The sequence below is a fragment of the Podarcis cretensis genome (assembly GCF_951804945.1).
Source record: "Podarcis cretensis genome assembly, chromosome: 10".
Classification (NCBI taxonomy): Eukaryota; Metazoa; Chordata; class Lepidosauria; order Squamata; family Lacertidae; genus Podarcis; species Podarcis cretensis.
In genome coordinates, this window is record NC_137179.1 from 74,960,950 (window position 1) to 74,976,991 (window position 16,042).

The following is a 16,042-nucleotide window of genomic DNA, read 5'->3' on the forward strand; positions in this document are numbered from 1 at the left end:
GATTAGCACAGTCCATAAGAAAACCAGTTGCAGCAGACTTCACTTAAGCTTAAACGTAAAGGTACCCCTGCCCGTACGGGTCAGTCGTGACTGACTCTAGGGTTGCGCGCTCATCTCGCTCAAGAGGCTGGGGGCCAGCGCTGTCCGGAGACACTTCCGGGTCACGTGGCCAGCGTGACGAAGCTGCATCTGGCGAGCCAGCACCAGCGCAGCACACGGAAACGCTGTTTACCTTCCCGCTATAAAGCGGCACCTATTTATCTACTTGCACTTAGGGGTGCTTTCGAACTGCTAGGTGGGCAGGAGCTGGGACCGAACGACGGGAGCTCACCCCGCCACGGGGATTCGAACCGCTGACCATACGATCAGCAAGTCCTAGGCACTGAGGTTTTACTCACAGCGCCACCCGTGTCCTCCACTTAAGCTTAAGCTTACAATAACTTCTAATAAGACTTCTAATAAACCTTAACACTAAACATACTATGTACAGAACACTGCACCAGAAGGAAAAGAGATAGAAAGAGAAAGTGAAACCCAGACTCCTTCTGGCCTATTTTTATAAACATGACCTTGACAGAAGAGAAAAGAGAACCAGTTTAAACCAGCTGTTCTCAGCTTCTCTGAAGGTATAATCCAAACATCATGAACTTCCTGCTTGCTTCTTTCACATAGAGAAGCTTCCAGAACCCTCTTGAATTAATTAGAATAGGAAAGATCTCTACACATCAGATCAAAACTTTCTGCACCAAGAAATGCAAACTGACAATCAGAAATAGGGTTTTAGTAAGCAAAACAAAATTGGAGTAAGCAAACTTGTTTTCCTCAGTTTATCTTGTTCTTCTGCAGTCTCAAAATAATGATGAAAGGTTAAGAGACGTGTTATTTTGGCAATTAGTTATGCATGCAGTTGGGTCAGGTTTAGTCTAGAAGCATAAATATTTTTGAAACATACTAATCAATTTTGTTGTAAATAGAAAAATCTGGGGTGGGGGAATGCCATTTTTTTAAAAAAATAATTACTAGAATGCTCTTAAGGCAAAATTTATTTGTTTGTTTATTTGCTTTGTTTCAGAATGGAAACAACAGAAAATGGGAAAGCCAGCCGGCAGTGAAAATGGAATCTAAGAATTATATTTTGTTATGTTGCATAAACATTTTATTCTTGATTCAAATTGATTCAAACTTCAGTTGCTTTGATTGGTTTTTTCCTATTTTTAGCACTTTTCTATAAAAATAGAAAATCTCAATATTATATTAAATGTGTAAATCATTTGTCCCAAATCCCTTTTTACTCTAGGATCAAATAAAGCAAGACTTCATTTCCAACTAATAGTAAGGTCTTTATAAAAAAATGAATTTTAAAATGTTTTTGATTCCCTCTGGAGAAACACGGTATTTTTTTTTACCTGGGTTGTGTTTTCAGGTGTGCTTTTAGATACATTAAAACTTTTTAGGAGATTGTACTTTAGGAGAGTGCTGCATAAAGATATTTGTTGTTGGACACAATGTCTTGGTTTTAATGGCAGAACAGTGATAAACTGTCTGGGTATGTTATAGAGCAACAATGAGCTAGCTCTTAATTCCATTAAAGAAGGGGCAGTTGAGGGTAACAGAGACCTGCCACACACAATTGTTTTGAGGCTAAAAAGATTATATAGCACATTCCGTAAATAAAATGCTATCTAAAATGCTGAACTGCTTATACCAGTCCTAGATAATAAGAAATAGAGATTTAAGTATGGTTGTCCGTGATCAGTTGTTTGGGTTAGTATATGCTATTTAAACATGTATTGATATAGATGGGCTGCAAATAATCTTTTGTGTATTGAAAGGCACAAGAAACCTAAGTCTAAACTGGGCTATACAGAAAGACAGGCTGCAGCTGGTTTCATTGACAACATGGCTACAGGGTGTTTGTACAGTCCAGTTCACACTGGGCTTTCTCCATTAGTTCTCTTACTGCATAGTGGATATGAAGGCTGATACATTAAGTAAAACCCTGTTGCAAAGGGGAAGAATAGACACCCTGCCAACTATCACAACTAATACCTGAGATCAAAACAGTTATAGAAGGGGAAGTAGCCCTGCAACACTGTTAAAGCTATAAAGATAGCATTATTTTGTGCTTTGTATACAAAGATAGTATTCTTGATTGCAACTCCGTATTGGCCAGCACAGCTTTTGAATTGTGGGGTGATGGGAGAGGGAAGCATGAGAACAATTGTTTAAGAATAAACTTGGTTTTTCAGAAAAAATATGTTATATGTCTAATAAGCCAAATTTTTGTTGGTGATGTTTATTCCTAAATTAAAACCGCTCCCTGGTTTTTCAGCTACTTTTTGCTGGTTGTTAAAAGCACTTGGTCGAGCCAAAAATCAACACTCTGGCTCCTTCCTGGATTTTGAGCTCAGACACTAATCCCCCTTCTGAATTTGGCATCAAATTTGATTCTTTGATTAGCAGCCATTTCAGCATGTTAAATTAAATTGTAATCTATTATTCAGAAATAGGCCATGGTTCAGATATATAAAAACAAACTTCTTAGATGGGAAATGATTTCTGGTCCCAAATTGTGTGGGTGTGGCTTTGATTTAATTGTTAAGGTGTATTTGCTGTTTGTCAACTTTTTACCTGCTTGTGTGTTGGGAGTAAAGGGGATGTTTGGTTCCAAGATGGCATAATGGAGTTCAGTGAAGGCACTCAGAAATATTCCTAATTAGGCTAAGCAATCCTATATTAATCATTTAGCATTTTAGGCATGCCTGCTTTACTGGGATGGTATAAGAATGATTAAATGGAAGGCATTGCCCTTTTCAGTTCTTACCTTAGATTACCCTTCAAGTCTTAAGCAATCTGGAAATTATTTTAAAAACTTGTGAAGTACAACAATGTTCCTTACTTATAACACCTTTAAATTAATACTTTCAAAACTGATAACATTGGTTTCAGGGAACCTGTGGCAGTCATAGCACAAGAAAAGACTAAGGATGGCTAGCTTACCCCAAGCACAAGTCTGGCCTGCTCCTGTGCTTCTGAAAGCAGACATTAGGATTGCATTGGTGAGTAAGCTGTGGCCTTCTAGTTGTTGGAGTCATGGCTCCCAGCAGCCCCCAGCCAGCACAGTGAGTTGTTCCACAACAGCTGAAGGGCCATCTCAGCAGTAATCTAAATCTTTAATGGCTTTGAGAGAGTAAACGTCTGCTAATGTCTATAGATCAAGTTGCTGCACATGAAGCTAGTAAGAAGTTAATTTCTTTTTATTTATTGCATTTGTATTCCTTCAGCTCAAGGTGGCATGCATGGTTCTCGCCACCTCAATATTATCCTTGCAACAACCCTGTGAGGTAGGCTAGGCAAAGAGTTTTATGACTCGCCCAAGACCACCCAGTGAGCTTAATGCCCAACTGGGGATTTGAACTCTGGTCTCCCAGTATTTCTTTGACACCATCTAGGCAAGAGAAAACAGTTAATGCCTACAGCATGCATCATGCTATTTAAAGGACTGGGTCTTAAGTGACATGGTTTATTTCTTCCTGATCCCTCAATCACATGTAAAAATTACATCAGAAGAAAGCAATTGTGTGGAAAAGTCCATTATGCTCATGCTGAATGAGAGGAGGCAATATTGGCATAGTTCTTCCCGTGTGACAATTTTATATTCTTAAGTTTACTAGATTGACATGGGATGGATGAAGCCATGGAACAGCAGCTGCCACACTATTCCCATCATAAAAAACTGACACTTTAAAAAAGGATTTCCTGGCTTTGATTCATAACATTTAAGTGTTCTGCCACTAACTATCTACAGAAATTTTAAGAAAATAACATAATCATTAACATATCTACAGTACCACTGGGAATACTGTTTTATTGTCCCAGGGAGTATATAAGAGATAAAACAGGTGGAAGTGGTGGTGTTTCTCATTGTTATTGGTGTCCTTGCCTGTGAAAAAGCAGCTTGTGTTTTTTCTAGGCTTTCTGTACATGGCAGATATTTGTGTTTACAATAAACACATTGCCTTATGTAGTAGGATTTTGTATCTAAATCTGTTGTACTTGGCATTTCTTTAGCTTCTTTGTTAATGTATCATCATTAATAATTCCTATATAATTCTATATAAGAATGAAAAAAATCCGCCCCTCCCAGAATAGCATTCTCAGTATAGGCTAGCTTTGGGATAATACCTTCTGGGGCTGGTATCCTGGTGAGTCTGACTAGATTCTTGCATTCCATAAAATGGTGGTAGTCTGTATTTTGGTGGTGGAGGTAGACCTGAGGCAACAAGATTTCTGTTTGTTCTGTAGATATGCTGAGGGGAAGGTGTTGGAACAGGCAACCATAACTGAGCTGATGGTGGGCTCTCTTGTTCAAGCATTGGTGACTTCCGGGATTTCAGCATATCCATTTCCAAATCAATGTAGCTGAAGAAGGGTCTTCCATGAGATGTTGTAGATTGTAATCCAGTTATTTTCTTGGGATGTCTGCAGCAGTGGAAGGCAACTATCAGAATCACTATAATTGTAATGCATACACTTATTAACAAGGAAGTAAAAATGTTTCTTATCCAGCAGTGGTTGTCAAATGTAGCCAAGGTGCTGTTTGATATCAGGGATTCATTCACTGGTTTTGTGATTGGTGAGCAGATTCCCCCAAAACCAACTTCTTCAATTCGATCAATTTTGTAGGCTGGCAACATTGCCTCAACAAAATGTGGATTTATATTTCCACCAGGTACTCTTAGTTTCCTCAGCACAGCCTGGATTTCATCCCTTGCACATCCGCTGGCCCTTGTGCAGAAACAGCTGTTGTACCAGGTGATCACAGTGGACCCAGGTTTGAGATCAAGTAGTGTCATATTGCCAGGACAGCCAGAAATCAAATACTTGGAAAGCTTCTCAAAAAACAAGTTGACTCTATCCCTGTCTCTCAGAAAGGAGTGGTAACTATTTTTTGTTCTTATGGTATAAGTATGACATGGGATAGTGGTTGGCCTGAGTAGTACAATTGTGAGGGTATCGGATGTCCTTAGCCCTCCTGAATCGGTGGCAAAGAGTAAAAATTCCTGAGGTGAATACTGAAAATCGTGATCAAGTGGGTAACCATACATGGTTTGATAATCTGAATTAAACTGCAACCAGCTTTCCGAACCTGTTGGTGAACCATCGGCTGGGTTTATTCCAAGGGTCAGGTGGGTTGTATCTCCATCTTCCTGGTCATAAAATGTGTCTGGAGGTACTGAAAAGGAAAAATTGTGTCCAATTGTTGCTGTTATCCACTTAATGGCATTAACAACTCTTGGGGAGGTGTTTATTGGACCTACATAGGAGTGAAGGTAACAGAGAGGAAATATAAAAACCAAGTTTTTAGAAGTCTGACAAAAAATGACAAGAGGAATTTGTAAAATGTTTATGTCAATTTATCTCACAGAATTTTTCTGAGATAGGCCCTAGTGTCTCACCCCCACTAAGACAGCTGGCCTCTTGCTTCAGGTAGATCATCCCAGGTGTAATTCTGGCCAGTTCAATTCTGCTGCATACACACCATAGAATTATAGAATCTTAGAGTTGGAAGGGACTCAAGGGTCATCTAGTCCAACCCCCTGCAGTGCAGGAATCTCAGCTAAAGCATCCATGACAGATGGCCATCCAACCTCTGCTTTAAAACCTTCGAGGAAGGAGAGTCCACCACCTCCCGAGGGAGACCGTTCTACTGTTCAACAGCTCTTATTGTCAGGAAGTTCTTCCTGATTTTTAGTTAGAATCTCCTTTCTTGTAACTTGAAGCCATTGGTTCAAGTCCTACGCTCCAGAGCAGGAGAAAACAAGCTTCTTCCATGTGACAGTCCTTTAGATATTTGAAGGTGGCTATCTTATCTTCCCTCAGTCTCCTCTTTTCCAGGCTAAACACACCCAGCTCCTCATAATGCTTGGCTTCTGGACCCTTGATTATACTAGTTGCCCCCCTCTGCACACGTTCCAGCTTCTCAACATCCTTCTTAAACTGGGATACTCAGAACTGGACACAATATTCCAGGTGTGGTCTGACCAAGGCAGAATAGAGTGGTACTATGACTTCCCCTGATGTTGATGCAGCCTAGAATAGCATTCACTTTTTTTTGCTGCTGCATCACACTGTTGACTCATGTTAAGTTTGTGGTCCACCAAGGTCCCTAGGTCCTTTTTACATGTACTGCTAGTAAGCCAGGTGTCCCCCCCCCCACCCTATATTTGTTCATCTGGTTCTTCCTGCCCAAGTGCAGAACCTTACATTTGTCCCTACTGTTAACTTGTGCCCAATTCTCCAATCTGTTAAAGGTCATTTTGAATTTTGATTCTGTCTTTTGTGGCATTAGCTACCCTTCCCAGTTTTGTGTCATCTGCAAGTTTGATTAGCATCACCTCAATTCCTTCATCCAAGTAAATATGTTGAACAATGGGCCCAGGACAGATCCCTGTGGCACCCCCTTGTAACTTTTTCCCAGGATGACGAGGAACCATTAATGAATACTTACTGTGTTTGGTCAGTCAACCAGCTACAAATCCACCTAATACTTCAACCCACATTTTACCAGCTTCCTCATGAGAATATTGTGGGGGACATTGCCAAAAGCCTTACTGAAATCACGGCATTCTCCATATCCACCAAGTTTGTAATTCCATCCAAAAAAGAAATCAGATTGGTCTGGCATGACTTATTTTTGAGAAACCCATGCTGGGTCTTAGTAATCACAGCATCCTTTTCTAAATGCTTACAGACCGACTGTTGAATTATCTATTCTAGGACCTTTTCTGGTCAAGTTCACCAGTCGGTAGTTACATTTTCGAAGATGGTGACAACATTTGCCTGTCTCCAATCTGTAGGGACCTCACCTGTTCTCCAAGATTTCTCAAAGATCATAGACAAAGGCACTGAGGTTACATCCATAACTCCTTTAGTACTCTTGGATGCAGCCCTGGAGATGTGAATTCATTTAAAGTAGCTAGGGGCCACAGCTCCCTCCTCATTTATTCTGTTATCACCAGGTTGGGCATCGCTTTCCTTTTGAGTGAAGACAGAGGCAAAGTAGGTGATGTTCGAAGTATATGACGTCCTCTCAAAGAAACCTGGGAGCTAATTCCTTAAGGATTCTGGGAATTGTAGCTCTGTGAGGGGTAAACTACAGTTCCCAGGATTCTTTGGGGGGGGGGAGCCATGTGTTTTAAAACACAGGTGTGTATGCAGCCTTACTCTCCCTTGAAGGAAGTCTTCTCACTAGGATCCCTACACCTATCACGGGACAGACACCTGGGTGCTGTGCTTGAGGGAGGGGCTGGATGATTGTTCGGTGTTTAAGGGCCACTAAAGCCCAAAGACTCATAAAACATATAACAATTATAGGAGTTGTGACAATCTTCCATGCTTCCTTTTGTTTCCAAACCGCTTCTCACTGCTCAACACACATTTGCACCCTTTACACCTTTGTACAATTATCATTGTTCTAGCCCCTACCAAAAAATTCAAATTATGGAGAAGGTGGGGGGCTGGGGGAGGGAATACATGTGGAATATATGGAAAAATTGCTGTCCTGTTAGTTCAGTGTATGACTGAATTGTAAACTGACTACAGACAGTTGACAGAAATGTGAAAAAACATAACTAAGCATTTCACTTGAACTGAGAGAAGAAAGCTTTTGCTTATTCAAGGTAATTGGTTTTATTACAGTAATGCTGCCACAAGTTCAAATCAGCCATGAAATGGGTAAAATAATTTTAAAGTATACAACAGATGGGGAGTGACTTGTTAACATCTGAGGTGACATGAGAATGGATGTGTATTTACTGCTCCTCATCTTGTCTGAATGCCAGGGTATTAAGCACACACTTAATAAAACCATGAAAACAATTTAAACATAATTAAAAATCACATTAAACTGGTAAAAAATAGCTTCAGTGTCAAAAACAGTTGTGAGTCATGAAACCTCCAAACATCTCTGTGTGTAAACCTATGTGTTATGTGTCATCTTGACAGCTATTTCGCCTGAAAGGCCTGAGGTGCAGCAGCAGAGGAGGAATGGTCCCATTTGTACCACATATGGAGACTAATCAGCCGCTGTGTGAGAGAGAGGCCTCACCTTGTGTTGGCCCAAAGGCAAGAGTTGCACCCTATTTATCCTAAGCTCTTGGGAGACTTTACTCACCTAAAAAGCATGGGGTGGGGTGTGGGTTTCTTCCTTTTGTGGCAACTGTTAATATTGCTAGTATTCCTAATTTTATTTTTGTTTGTTTAAAATGTTATTGGACAACTGTTAATTACTAAGGTTATTTGGGCCAAACCCCTGAAAATTAGTTAGAATGGGAGTTGTTGTGAGTGCCCCTTAATTCTTTGAACTAGGGCACACTTCTGAATATTTCTCATTGTCTAGATTTTTAAGTCTAGAATGTACCTTTTAGCTAAGTACCTTTTAACCCTTTAGCTTGGGAAAACTTTCTTCTTACCGCCCTTCTATATGGTGATTTGGCTGTCATATTATTTTGCTTACTTATTAAACTATACTGTACATTTTGTTCTTTTATTATGCTAGTCATGGGGGGGGGGCTTTTGGTCAAAAGGAGGTATATACATAAATTGAGGTTGTAGCAGTAGTAACAATGTAGTAACTAATGAAACCTGGTGTGAGTTACTCACAATGGATCAAAATTTGACGCACCAATATTAATAGCTTACCTTGGTAACAAGTAGTGACATAGAATCCAGTTTGTTTGGACATATCTTTATTGGAAGTAATAGCTGAGTTTTCCAACAGTTCTAAAGTTAAGTCCCTGGTAATTTGGAAGTTAATTTTGGTTCCAAATGAGCTATCCAAGCTTAGATCACTTGTGTCTAGTTGTAAAGCATCAAAGCATGGCTTGTAAGTTCTAACAGCATTGCAGTCATAAGAGCCAATTTCATCTGTAGAAAAAGATAATTTGGGGGTGCCAGCAAATTCTGTAGACCAGGTAGGCAGCAAAGCATCATGAGAATCACACTCTGAGGATGGACTCATTTTATAAGATGGGTCACCTTCACGGAGTCTGCTGCTTGAAACTGAAGCACTGGATGATGCATCATAAATTAAATGTTGTGTTTCCCACAGGAGAGTGTCCATCTGGGATGTGGTAGGAGCTAATAGTTTGGTTTTTGAAATTAAAAATTTGTCTGTCTCTGGAACAGTCATAAAAGACTCTGATGCAAGTGTGTATATTTTAATTACCTGTTGGCTAACCTGTGTCCTTTCAGACAAATTTTCCCCCATTGGTATCATATTACTATGTCCAAATGATACAGGGAATTCTGCTGGTGTTGATAATGTTAAAGAGGAAGCCATTGCTGGAGTGTTGCTTGTTCTTGATAGAAATCCAAATTCTAGTGAATGGACAAATGGAGACATCCTGAATTGCTGGCTGCTATGCATTGCCAAAGCTGAAGCATTGTCACTGTAATGGAACTGAGACAGACTTGTGTTGACCGGCAGCATAAATTTGTGGACGGAAGCACCACTTATGCCTAGTGATGTAATACCAATCAAACTGAAGCCTACATTCCTGCTGGGCACATCAATCAGCGTTGTAGCTTGTGGTAAAGATATAAATGACTCTGAGGCATGTTTGTAGTTGCTGAGTAGGTCTTGAATCTCGTAGCTACCATCTGATGAGAGCAAAGAAACTACAACATTGGAAAATAGGACTCTAGATGATGCTCTTAAATTCATCAGTGTTGATATGGATGGTAGAGGAAGATTTGCAACATATATGGTGTCTTTAGATAGTAATCCAGATGCTGTTAGCTGTGCATATGGGCCTGTATAATCGAGACTTCTTGTTAATTCCTCTGAGTATGCTAGCGATTCTGTTCTAGAAGCAGTTACGTCTGGTGAAACTGAAGTTTCCAAGTTGTGAGCAGGTATTGAGATCTGGGTTTTGCTCATTGGCACAGAAAAATCTAAAAAATACAGTGTGGAATTGTGCTTTGGCTTGGATTTTTTAGGCACAGAATACACATTTTGTTGTGGCACTTGAGACTGTAGTTCCTCCAATATTGTTGGTGTTCTGGAAGCCACTTTACCCTCAAATTCTGTTGATGGTGATACCAGAGAAGGTGAAAGTTCAGAAGAAAGTGACTGGAAAAAGCCAGATACTTGGGTTTTAATCTGACCATTCAGTAACATTTGAATGTCCATGGACCCGAAGGCATCCATGTAAGTGGGGATAACTTCTTTTACAGCTTCATACAAAAGTGATGAACTTTCACTAGGTATTATAACAGACTGTGTGTATGCCATAGTAGTTGACAAAATTGTTAAAGACTCTATTTTGGTTGGTTTCAGTACGAGTCCAGGGGTGGCCATTAATTGCCTCCTCTGCCGCTTTCCTAAATGATTTTTTCCATTGCCTTCTTTTTTAAGTATTCTCCAGCCAGCAATTTCATACCCCAGCAGCTGTGAGAGATGGTTTGACACCACATTGTGTTGTAGAATTTGTACTAATTCATAAAGCATAGTGAACACTCCAAACCCAACTGGCCAGTGGATTCCAACACAATGGTTTTTCATAGTGTTGAGGTATTGAATGTCTTCAGCTAATATGGTTAGATTCCAATAGTGTTTATTAAATGGGCTTTCAAATGAAGCAAGTGTCAATGAAGAGGGATGCAAATGGAGATAGTCTGCCATGGTGCAAACTAGATCTAGTCGCTTTTGAATTTCTAAATAATTTTCTGTATGAATTATAATCTCAGCAAAGGTGACCGACATTCCCCTTTCACACAGTGCTGCAGAACAGATACTGAAAGCCCCAAAAAATGTGCTATTAAAATAATTTGGCATTAAAAAGGGTTATCTTACTTATTTAGAAAAAAACATATAAACAGCATAATAATAAATCTCTGAACAGTACAGTATACATAAAGCAAAATATGCAGATCAAGTCAGCGAAATGTAAAATCAAATGGTAGATTATCTATCTGAATAGGCTTGCTGAAATAAAGTTTGTAGTGGGTGTCTACAAACTTTATTTCAACAAGCCTATTCAGATAGATAATCTACCATTGTAGATTGTTTGTAGTGGGTGTTTGGGACACGGGGGGCGCTGTGGGTAAAACCTCAGCGCCTAGGACTTGCCGATCGTGAGATCGGCGGTTCGAATCCCCGCGACGGGGTGTGCTCCCGTTGCTCGGTCCCAGCGCCTGCCAACCTAGCAGTTCGAAAGCACCCCCGGATGCAAGTAGATAAATAGGGACCGCTTACTAGCGGGGAGGTAAACGGCATTTCCGTGTGCTGCGCTGGCTCGCCAGATGCAGCTTTGTCACGCTGGCCACGTGACCCGGAAGTGTCTTCGGACAGCGCTGGCCCCCGGCCTCTTAAGCGAGATGGGCGCTCAACCCCAGAGTCTGGCAAGACTGGCCCGTACGGGCAGGGGTACCTTTACCTTTACCTTTAGTGGGTGTCTAAATTAATATAGTGAGGGTCCCTGCCTAATGTTAATAGGCAGGTAGTTATTAGGCATAGGTGCTGTCATACTGAAAAACTGACTCCTTACAACTGTGGAATGATTATTATACAGCACTTGTAATAATGCAAGCTCTGTAGATCAAAGTGGTTGAGTAGGTACATAAAGGGCAAGGGACTCATTTGAGCAAACTGTTCCCAAGTTGTTAAGGGCTTTAGGCACCAATAGAAAAACCCTGAACTTGGGCCGGGAACAGGTCAGCAGCCAGTGTAGACCTTTGTGCAGAGGTGTAAATATGCTCTTGTCTTATTCCTGCAGCCGTCGTGTTGCAGCACTCTGCACTAACTGCAGTTTCTGAACCAATTGCAAGAGAAGCCCCATGGCAGTAATTACTGCATTGCAGTAATCTAAACCTGAAGTTACCAGTGCCTGGACTACTGTGGTCAAGTTATCCTGGTCCACAAACAACCCAAGCTGGAAAAGGCACTCCTAGTCAGCTGGCAGAGTGCTTTTAATCCCCTGGCAGTTATTTCAAGGGATGCCAAGGGCACTTATTTTATCTCTAATGTTATTTAATAACTATACGAAATGTGTCTTTCTGTTTGAGGAAAGGGCTTGGATCTAGCAGAGGTTCTCTGAACAGAAGTGAAGGGAGGTGATTTATTTCCCCCCTGGTTTTCTGCAGTCATCTGTGCTGCTTCTCACTCTTTCAGAGGATCCCCCAACCCTCCAGAGCAGATGGCAGATATAGGGGGCTGCAGGGAGAAGGAGGAGATGAGACCTAAGAGGGCCTTGTTTTGCTGATGGAACCTTGAATCCAACCTGTGTCTTTTTCCAACTTTGTTCTGAATATGTTATACACACACACATATATATATATTTGCACATAGTTCAGAATAAATGAAATAATGATCAATTTAATCAAATACATTCCTTTTTGGAAATCACTGCAACTTACCTGTTATGCTGTGGGTCTGTGACCACTTCCTTTTCATGGACAAGAGCACCGTTGTGAACATGAATTGCAAAGTTTGCACTAGCTGTTGGTGTTTTCCAGCCACAAGACTCTCCATATGCAGCTATAGTTAGATGGTATTCTCCACTTTCCTCCACCATTGGCAGTCCTTGAAGAGCATTTGTGTTAGGGTTATATTCCAACCACATTGGTAAAGCTGTACCACTAGCCAGAGTAACCTGTTTAATTATAAAAAAGATATGGGCACAGGAGATGGAATGTAGTATAATCAAAATAATGAATAATAAAAAATATATTGTTTCCACAATCATCATATTAGATGCAACAGGGCTGCTTGTTTCAGATTCATAAGATGTAAAATATATATATTTGGTACTCTCTTAATTTGCCTGGTGTATGGACCTGCAGATGACTGTCCGAACAAGCAGATGGTGATGGGCAAATCCTGATTTTCACACCACAGCAGGACAACTAATACTGGTCTTTCACAGCCAGCTATTTCCTATTCATTAGCTCCCATTCAGGAAACATCTACCAGTCATTCTGGTCAATAACAAGCAATTTCTAGAACAAAGGAAGATTGCCAAGTTCCCATAATACTCTGAACAACTAGAAGTTAGATTTTTCACAGCCAAACTAGATGTATTGTGAGCAGACCATCAAATAGTCATAAAGGGAAGAATATGAGTTGATTTCAAATGCTTCCCCCACCATTTTACAGTTTTCAAACTCTACCAGTTTTGTTTAAAAAGCGCACCAGCAGACGTCAGGTGCTTCCTCATCAGAAGTCAGAGTTACCACATCTAGTTCTACCTTAAGATGTGGTTGTTTAGACAACTCGCCTGAAGCAACCTGTGTTGCAGGGCTGCCATTTCAGATTTTACACAGGGGAGTGCAAGTCTCTCAGCAAGATGTAAAGGAACACTCTTAGATATAATTAAGATACTTATAAGGAAGCGAGCCTCAGGGAACACTGTGGGCTTTATTTCCAAGTATGCATTCGTGAGATAAGAATCATGCTGGTAATTGCTAAAAAGCTGCATATTTTAGAAGCAGTTGTTATAATTTTGTATTTATACCTCATAAAAAACTACATTGGTGTTATTGACACAAGTCAAACAACCACTGACCAAAAATATAGGTGTTTCTGTGGTATATGCATACAGGGAGAAATAACCCCGTTTCCCTCTTTAAAGGGCATCCATGCCCTGCTGTTTTCCTGCAGCATATTTTACAACTGAACAAAACCATTTAAATACTGTGACAGGTACCAGAAAGAATTATTGCCAGCAATGCTACATTACCTTGTAGTGAGTTATTTTCCCTTGGAAAGCAAATGGTGATATGGGATAAGAAAAAACTCTCCCCGCAACTGCTCTTGCATCTTGAACTCCTTGCAAGGCCTGTATTTCTTCACATGTCCTATGCAGCAGTTCCTTGGCAGCAGCAGCCGGCCTGATTGTGGTGAGACAGACCAGGGTGAGGAGCAAGGAGAGAGCCATCGGAATTTGCCTCTGCAGCAGCAAAGTGGCACCTGAGGAAAGACAAATGTCTGAAGCAGCCATTCTTAGATAGGAAGGAATAATCAAGGAAGGTGGATGTGGTTGTCTCATCACAAAGGTCAGAACTGTAGAAGAACAAAGCATTGTTAAAGTTAACAAGGCAGGAACATTTGAAACCCATACAAGACTTACATAAGCTTTCTTTACTTGAGAATCATCCTTAAGAGATTATGATGGTGTTTCCCCATTCCACCTCTCTTGTAATGACGAAGAAGGCCAGTTTGGTATCTAGGAGATGAAATGCTATACTAGGGCTCCCTGAGGGGGGTCTTCAACTAGCAGCTTAAAAACAAAACAAACAAACAAAAATCCTCAAGTCAGTTTAGTTTAGCTGCTCACTGTCAATGATTTTTTGTATGTGATTCAGACTAGACATAAACTCAGCCTGAGCAAGTAAAATAAACCAGCCCTTTATGTTAAGTAAAGGTAAAGGACTCCTGGATGGTTAAGTCCAGTCAAATTTGACTGGAGTGCGGCACTCATCTCCGCTTTCAGGCCGAGAGAGCCGGTGTTTGTCTGCAGACAGCTTTTCCGGGTCATATGACCAGCATGAGTAAACTGCTTCTGGCACATGCAACACTGATGAGTGCCAGAGCGAACGGAAATGCCGTTTACCTTGCCGCCGCCACAGTTCCTCTTTATTTAGGGATGCGGGTGGCACTCTGGTTTAAACCACTAAGCCTCTTGGGCTCCCGTTGCTTTGTCCCAGCTCCTGCCAGCCTAGCAGTTCTAAAGCATACCAGCGTGATTCATTTTTATGAGATTTGATAATCCCAAGAAAAAAGGAAAACCACCCAAAATGAAACAAAACTACCAGAAATGTCTAATGAGTATTACCACCAGAATACAAAAACAATAAAACTTCTCAAAAGAAGCAATAAAGCAAAGGTGCAAAAAACAAGGCAAACCAATGGAAAAAAACTGAAACCAGCAGAAGACAAACCCCAAATGAGGCACATTCACCAGAAACCCAAGAACCAGTGAAAACGAATATGCTAAGTGTTGGTTAATTTTGGGGTTTGTAGTGATTTTGGACTCCCATAAGTTGCCTGCTTGTTGGGTTTATGGTTGTCTTTTTATATTTGTTTCCAGTTTCTTGTGGCTTTGCTGCTTCTTTTGGTTTCTGCTGATTTGCTTAATTTAGGGCGGTTTTGCTTATTTCTTGCATTTTGTTGTTTTGCTTCTTTTACTATTATTGGTTCTGGGGTTTTTGGTGAATTGTTTCTTTTCCCTTGATCTGGCTTGTTTTTCCATGTTTCTTCTGGTGTTGCTACATTTGGGAATATTTATTGGTTTTTGTGTTTCTTGTGGTATTTCTTAAATTTTATGAGATTTGATAATCCTCCTAAACCAAGCCAAAAAAACCCAGAAATGCAAAAATGAATCACAAAGAAGCAGAACTACCAGAAACCAAACAAATGCAAACTGATTATTATGAACTGACAAAAAAAGCTATTCATCAGAAAGCAAAAAAACTAATAAAGATGATGCAATACCAAAAGAAAGACAAAAGCCCATTAAAAACCTGTGAAATGAAGCAACAAGGTTAGGGTTAGGGTAACGATTACAGTTACTGTTTGGGTTCAGTTTCGTGTTCGGGTTTGATCGCACAAGCCAGGAGCATGGTGGCTCCACAGAGAGGAAGCAGCCCCCCAGCCTGTGGCAGTGGCCAGAGGACCCCCACTGCCCACCCACCACCCACAAAGGCCTCCACCTCCTCTGCAAGGCCTCCATTGAGGTCCGCTACATCTGCAGACATCCTTCTGGAAGCTGGGCTGCAGCAGGCTTCAATGGAGGCCTTGCGGCGGAGGTGGGAGCCTTGGCCTAGTTGCGAAGGGAAGGTGGTGGGAGGCAGGCAGGCAGGCAGGCAGGCAGGCGGTGGCAGCAGTCTGGGTCATGTCCGTAGGCAGAGGGTGCTGGTGGTGCTGGTGGGAAGCATCACACACACCTTGGGAGGCCAAGCATGGAGCCCAGGGTCATACATGTGTGACATCACAACATCACACAATGCACAACACTGCGCCTCCCTCCTGCAATCTGGG

The 16,042-nt window shown here is 41.1% G+C and overlaps 2 protein-coding genes across 5 annotated transcripts in view; one reads left to right on the forward strand and one right to left on the reverse strand.

Moving 5' to 3' along the window:
- Positions 1 to 2,255, forward strand: part of INTS13 (integrator complex subunit 13) — a gene marked incomplete at its 5' end in the record, with an annotated part of 29,069 nt that extends 26,814 nt beyond the window's left edge. For all 4 annotated transcript variants that reach the window (XM_079993650.1, XM_079993651.1, XM_079993652.1 and 1 more), the window contains one exon: positions 1,073 to 2,255. In XM_079993650.1, the coding sequence (XP_079849776.1) occupies positions 1,073 to 1,112 (40 nt within the window). In that variant the 3' untranslated portion in view covers positions 1,113 to 2,255. The remainder of the gene's footprint in view (positions 1 to 1,072) is intronic.
- Positions 1,015 to 14,189, reverse strand: LOC307225607 (uncharacterized protein). The gene is given in 5 exon segments (XM_079993555.1): positions 1,015 to 5,317; positions 8,704 to 10,799; positions 12,421 to 12,656; positions 13,743 to 14,019; positions 14,021 to 14,189. Coding segments are annotated over 5 exon segments (3,870 nt in total). The 5' UTR covers positions 14,122 to 14,189; the 3' UTR covers positions 1,015 to 4,157.
- Positions 14,190 to 16,042: the final 1,853 nt, after the last annotated feature.